The following is a 6649-nucleotide window of genomic DNA, read 5'->3' as shown; positions in this document are numbered from 1 at the left end:
GTCAAACCCTTGGCTGTGTGGATGAGACTGACTCCCATAGACAAGGACCAGAAAGAGTTAACCCTCGCTCTGGCTCTATAAGGCCTCAAACGAGACAAGCAGTGGAGTGTCGAACTCCAAAGATGGCGAGTCGGTACGGAGTTGAGTGCTCTGGTGGAGCACTCAGTTGAAGACGAGACGAGTGATTGTAGGAGACTTGTTCAGTGGCTTTTTGGGAATGGGGCTAGTCAAGGGCCGTTATGCCTCCCCCTGAAGATGATGGCACTACTATGAGTAATGAAATTGTGGAGAAGAATTAGATACCCTTGTCAACACCAGGGAGTGGTATAGAGAGCGTTGGTGATGATGTTCTGTGAGTGACCATCGGAGGAGGCGTCGGTTGGTGAACTTGTTGCGTTTGAGGAAGGCCAATGAATTATGGTCGTTGAATACCTGTAGGGCTTGTTGGCTAGCCCACAGGTAACATTCACATTTTTGGATGGCAGCTATAATGGCTAATATGAGTAACTCTTTCTCCACCATGCTGTAGTTTTGTTAGTGGAGGTTGAATTTTATTGAATGGATGATGGATACTATTTTTTCCTTCAGCAGGACTTCACCGGAGGCGATGTCACTGACATCAATTTGTCAGGCGAATGGTCGTGAGAAGTCTGGTGCTTGTAAGGCCGGACCCCATGCCACCCGATTCTTGGGTTGGTCAAAAGACTCCTGGCTGTCTGGCGTACATTTGAACCTGATGGTCCAGCTGGTTAGTTTTGTTAAAAGGGCAGCAGCTTCATCAAAATTTGGGCAGAAGTGATGGCAAAAATCTGCTATTCCAAGGAAGCGCTGTACTTCCTTTTTGGTATTGGGCACCGGGTATTCCTGGACAGCAGACACATTGGCAGTTTTAGCTTTTACACAGCCATGCTCCACCTGGTGGTTCAAGAAGGTTACGGTCACCCTGCCAAACGTGCTCTTGACCAATTTAACGGTCAGTTTCGCCTCCTGAAGCCTATGGAGCAATTCAATAATGTGGTGAATATGCTGCTCCCAATCATCTGAGAAGAAAAGGACATCATCTAAATATACCGACACACATGTTAGGCCATGGATGAGGTGATTCATGGCTTGCTGGAATGTGGCAGGGCAGTTGTGCATACCAAATGGTGCCACTAAGAGCCCAATGGGAGTGATAAAGGAAGAGATGTGTTGGGCTCGTTTTGTGAGAGGGATTTGGTAGTACGCCGCAACATTGTGGTCATATGGCGCCGCTACAAACATTTAAAAGCGACAAAGATTGCAGTTCTTAAAATATCGGTATTAAAAACAAAATTATAGGTAAGGTAAAAATGTTAAAGGATCACTATAAAAGAAAACATAAAAAAGGAAATGGGAAGAGCCATAAAAAAAAAAAAATGTAATAAAAATGAGGGGATTGGTATAGCAATGCTTTAGTTAATATATTTAATTTAATTTAATTTAAAGTGAGAGAGTACTGATCCCACTGACCCAGATCACTGTGTCTGGCCCAGGTATCTGGCGTTGTTCATTACATGCCCAAGACACTGACTCCACTGACCCAGATATCTGACGTTGTTCGTTATGTGCCCAAGACACTGACCCCACTGATCCCCAAGACCCAAAGCTGTTCGTTACGTGTCTTTCTTACTTGCCTGCATGTTCTCTCCATCTTCCTACCTTCCTTGCCAAGTGGCAAGAACTGCCACCCTTATAATGGAATATAAATCATGAAAGGGAATGGTGGAGGAAGGAGCAACCCGAGTTGCCTTCTCTTTAGCCAGCCTATCGACCTCATTCCCATGAACTCCCACATGTGCGGGTATCTAACAAAATGTTATGTGATATCCTCTGCGCTGAAGTAGGTGAATCTACTCTAAAACAAATAAAAGCAGGGGATAAAGAGAGGAAGGAAATAGTAAAACTTGAAACCGGTAAGGTAAAAATTATTTTTAAGGCAAGAATAATGGCAGACAACTCTGCCGTAAAAAAACAGGCAACTCTCGGAATGCTACCTCCTCGATATAAGAGAAGGAATATAACATTATATCCCACGTCTGCATCAGACTGATCCATCTGTGTAGACAGGGACGGAGCCAGAGTGTGTCGAAGAGTGTTCCAAAAATAAAGCACGAGACTCGTACTGTGGTAATAAGTTTTCATTATTAACAACAAGAGAGCAGATCGATACCCCCGAAAGCTGCCAGTCCTTGACCCTTGGAAGGCGATTGATGAAATGGAGAAGGAGAGTATATCAAACTCGGTCATGGGAGACTAACTTAAAAGGCTTAGGAAAACTAGGGGGAGCATCATACAAGGGAAAACGTGCATCATGAGAAACTGCTGTACAAGTGAAAGACTCAGGAAGACGGTGGATTCGATACCAACATCTCATTACTAAAGACTCACGACGCGGGACCAGTGGCAGACACCAGCATCCACCAGTAAGCTAGGGATTGGGGATGAGTGGAACGCACCAGTTTTCAGGCGAATACGAGGGTAATGCTCCGAATCCAACACACGGAGCCGAGTAGGAGTAGGAGACGAATATATTTCACAACCGTACTCTAATTTAGAAAGAATAAGAGTTCGGTGCAAGGCTAGGAGGGTCTGTTAGTCAGCACCCAAGAAGTATAAACCAAAACTCTTAGAAGTGATGCTCCCCCTAGTTTTCCTAAGCCTTTTAAGTTAGTCTCCCATGACCGAGTCTGATATACCCTCCCTCTCCATATCATTGCCTTCCAAGGGTCAAGGACTGGCAGTTTTCGCGGGTATCGATCAGCCCTCCTCTTGTTAATAATGAAAACTTATTACCACAGTACGAGTCTCGTGCTTTATTTCTGGAACACTCTTCGACTCACTCTGTCTCCGTCTCTGTCTACACAGATGGTTCAGTCTGATGCAGGAGTGAGATATAGTGTTATATTCCCTTCCTTCTGTGGAGGAGGTAGCCTTCCGAGAGTTGCCTCTGTTTTTACGGCAGAATTGTCTGCCATTATTCCTGCCCTAAAAATAATTTTCACCTTCCCGGTTTCAAGTTTTACTATTTTTAGTGACTCCCGCAGTGCGTCGTCTGCCCTGGAGCATTTTACTTCCTCTCTTTATCCCTAATTTTATCTGTTCTAGAGTGGATTCACCTTTTTGTTAGGTACGCTTTAGACTGTATCCCCTCTTACAGAAAGAGAAATAAAATGTACAAGCAAGAGTGTGCATAGCTTCCATAAACTATGGAATTCATGGGAATGAGAAGGTCCACAGGCTGGATAAAGGGGCGGCAACTCGGGTTGCTCCTTCAACCACCATATATATATATATATATATATATATATATATATATATATCTCAGCAAGATCGAACAACTACCATTGAACGCAGAATGTAATTTGCTGTCTATTGGTATGTAGGATGGTCATTCGGCTCTCGCAATATTTTAAGCTAAAATGATTTTTTTTTTTAATATTAATATTAAGCCTGGCGCTATTTTTCCTGCTCGCCTGTAACGTATTCAAACGCTGTTATATCTGTAACAAAGCGGCCGATCGTAACGAAATTAGCACCATATCATAGAACAATTTTATCAGTTTTATATGAACTACTAAATTGTTAAACCTTAATTTTGTAGTTAATAACATTAATAAAAGCTTTAACGAAATATCATCTCAGATTTCTAGCATTATTCCAAATGTGTTTCGCTCGTCAATCGCCATCGTAGACGTTTTATTGGCATAAATGTGTTATAGAGTAATGAATGTATTTGAAGGGAGTGTTCATGACTGCATTACTGGAAAAAGAGTATCTCTGTCGCCAGTGAAATATAATTTTAATTATGTATTTTGTTTCATTCTTGCATCTGATTGGCTGAAGACCTTATCACATTCCAGAGTCGAGGCCTTTGATTGGTGAGCCTGGTGGGTGCCGCAGTGCTTTAGATCCAAGCTGCTGAGATCTCCCCCAAGAAGGAGGCGTTAGAGTATACTGAACATCACATGGCCGTACCCTCTGACGCACAGATTCTTTGTAAGTCTGTGCCATGCCTGAAGATTTTGGCACACCACTGTATGCTACGAGATTCAACAACAAGAAGAGGAAACAAAAAGCAATGGACGCACACGAGATCCTCGGTGAGAAGAGGAACATGGAGAAGACGAAAGAGACCAAGGAACACAACAAGAAGAGGAGGTTGGAGAGCCTCGGAGACTGCACCAGCCACAAGAAGACGCACACTGAAAGCTGTGAAGAGGTAAAGCATCGCACCAAAACAAGGAAGGGGGGAGATGAGAGCCACGAGAGTAAGATGGATTGTGAGCAAGAGGTTGAGAAACACAGTAAGAAGAGGAAGAGTCAGGACACAGAGGAGCATGACAGCCAGGCCAAGAGGAGGAAGTGGCAGGACACAGAGGAGCATGACAACCAGGCCAAGAAGAGGAAGTGGCAGGGCACAGAGGAGCATGACAACCAGGCCAAGAGAAGGAAGAGGCAGGAAACAGAAGAGCATGACAACCAGACTAAGAAGAAGAAGAGGCAGGACACAGAAGAACATGAGAACCAGGCCAAGAAGAAGAAGAAGAGTCAGGACACAGAAGAGCATGATAACCAGGCCAAGAGGAGGAAGAGGCAGGACACGGGTGACCACAAGAAGCAGGTAAAGAAGAGCAAGGGGAAGGGAAGGAAAGAACGAAAGAAGTCAGGGAAGATGGACAGCGATGACGTGCTGAGGCTGAAAGTGGACGCCGAGAGAGTCAACAAGGAGGAGAGGGATATGAGAAAGTACTGCCATATTCATATTGAGAAAGGAAGCAAGGTGGATGCGACCGTGCGCGGCACACCGTGTGTTGTCGTGCTTGACACCGGCGCCTCGATCAGTGCCATGAACCTGTCACTGGCCCAGAGTTTGGGCCTCGTCACAGGGCGCGAGGAAACTGTGAAGAAACGCCTGGAGACCTGGAATGGCAAGCTGGACGTGGACGTGATCAAACTGGGCGTGGTGGTGGTGGAGCTGAAGGGCGGCGTGTCGGTCAACGCGCCCATATTGGTGCTTGTACGGGGGATGAAATTCAAGGGGTCTGCCAGACACGCAATAGTTCTCTCCATGAGCCTCCTGCAGGAGGCCAAGATGCGGCAGCAGTTCCATCTGGACGACAGCAGCAGCCTGTTCCTGCGTCACCCTGAACGTCTGCGGCGGAGATAACATAGAAAAGGCAATACATTCATGTTTATCGCACGGGCACAAGGCATCGAGGAGCCGCTGCAGGTGCTGGTGGACACAGGTGCCGAGATAACATTCTGTATCACCTAGACTGGCCTGGACAAGGTGCGGGGCATGACAGGCAGGTGGACTGTGCCGCCAGGAAGAGTCATGCTGCAGTTTGGCAGCGGCACAGACACAGTGCGAAAGATGCGTTACAAACGGGTGCGCAAAAGTAAAGACTTTGTGCTTGGACTAAAGCTGCTCTGTCAATTACAAGCAGCTATAGATTATGTTGATTTGTCTATGACCTTGACGCTCAAAGGAAAACAATTCCGCCTCGATCTCTTCCATAGAAGAGCGCGCGGTACTGCCGCGTCCCCTCAGAATCTGCTCTGATTTTTTCGTTATGTATGAGGGAGATCTCATCAGCAGAGGGAAGAAATAAATGGATAAAAAGCCTGTTCAAATGCACCTCCCAAATAGACAAAAATAGGAGTAGTGAAGAGAGTGTGAAACTCGTCGAGATTAAGGATACAAAAATAAATCCTCTGGATAAAGGACTTTAGATTAAAGAAATAGTCAGGATCAAGGATATCAGACTAGGAAAACAGTCCAGATTACGGGGAGTAGAATAAGGAAATAACCTGTATTAAGGATAGAAGATTAACTGAATTAAGATTAACGATATTGTACTAAGTGGAAGGGCCAATACCCAACATAAGTAGAAGGGAAGTGGAAAAAGCCATAAAGAAGGGAAAGGCTAACAAGGCAGGAGGAAAATCAGAAGTAACAACAGAAATGATTAAAGCACTGGGAGAGTTTGGAGTGGAGTGGATATACTCATTGTTAGAAAAGATTTGGAGCACGGAGAAAATGCCTGAAGACTGGAAGGGACTTGTGGGACTGGACTTGTGGGAGTTGCTGTTCGCCGACGACCTAGTCACCATTGCGGATACGGAGGAAGAGTTACAGGAGAGATATTTGTTATGGAAAGGCAACCTGGAGAGAAAGGGAATGAAAGTGAACACACAAAAGACAGAGGTAATGGTAAGCAACAGAGAAGGTTATGAGGCAATAAATGTAACATCAGAGGATGGCATAAAATTGAAGCAGGCAAGAGAGTTCAAATACCTAGGATCAGTAATTGCAGAAGAAGGAGGAACAGTAAAAGCAGTTAGACAAAGAGTAAAAGCTGGATGGGAAGAATGGAGGGAAGTGAGTGGAGTAACCTTAGATAAGAAAATACCATTGAAGCTGAGAATGAAGATATACAGAAGTGTGTTGAGACCAGTACTTCTGTATGGTGCAGAGACATGGTCTTTAAGGAAGAAAGAGGAAGGCATTCTGGAGAGAACGGAGATGAGGACGGTGAGATGGATGGCTGGCATTTCACTGTTAGAAAGGAGACAAAGTGAAGATATAAGAAGAATGTGTGGAATATGTAATATCAAGGAGAAGGCA

General features: G+C 44.9%; 2 protein-coding genes across 2 annotated transcripts; one reads left to right on the top strand and one right to left on the bottom strand.

Annotated features, from left to right (window-relative positions):
• Positions 1-627: 627 nt before the first annotated feature.
• On the bottom strand, positions 628-4032 carry LOC135092311 (uncharacterized). Its single transcript, XM_063990765.1, has 4 exons — positions 3997-4032; positions 2016-2076; positions 1072-1253; positions 628-915 (listed from the first exon to the last, which is right to left on the bottom strand). Exons 1-4 carry the CDS (start codon positions 4030-4032, stop codon positions 628-630), a joined length of 567 nt encoding a protein of 188 aa, XP_063846835.1.
• On the top strand, positions 4031-5188 carry LOC135092310 (protein FAM133A-like). The gene has a single exon (XM_063990764.1). The coding sequence runs from the start codon at positions 4031-4033 to the stop codon at positions 5186-5188; it is 1158 nt and encodes a 385-aa protein (XP_063846834.1).
• The last annotated feature ends 1461 nt before the right edge of the window (positions 5189-6649 follow it).

The sequence above is a fragment of the Scylla paramamosain genome, chromosome 39 (assembly GCF_035594125.1).
Source record: "Scylla paramamosain isolate STU-SP2022 chromosome 39, ASM3559412v1, whole genome shotgun sequence".
Lineage (NCBI taxonomy): Eukaryota > Metazoa > Arthropoda > Malacostraca > Decapoda > Portunidae > Scylla > Scylla paramamosain.
The sequence above is the reverse complement of the archived record's forward strand: the minus strand, read 5'-3'. Positions and strand labels throughout refer to the sequence as shown.

Bases quoted from the DNA above. Each gene is read 5' to 3' on its own strand.
- LOC135092310 (XM_063990764.1), top strand. From the start codon at position 4,031: ATGCCTGAAGATTTTGGCACACCACTGTATGCTACGAGATTCAACAAC.
- LOC135092311 (XM_063990765.1), bottom strand. From the start codon at position 4,032: ATGGCACAGACTTACAAAGAATCTGTGCGTCAGAGG. The intron at 1,254-2,015 runs GTAGCATTCCGA...AAATGTTTGTAG, and splicing joins CCTTCTCTTATATCGAGGAG to CGGCGCCATATGACCACAAT. The intron at 916-1,071 runs GTATATTTAGAT...TTGAACCACCAG, and splicing joins ATGGCCTAACATGTGTGTCG to GTGGAGCATGGCTGTGTAAA.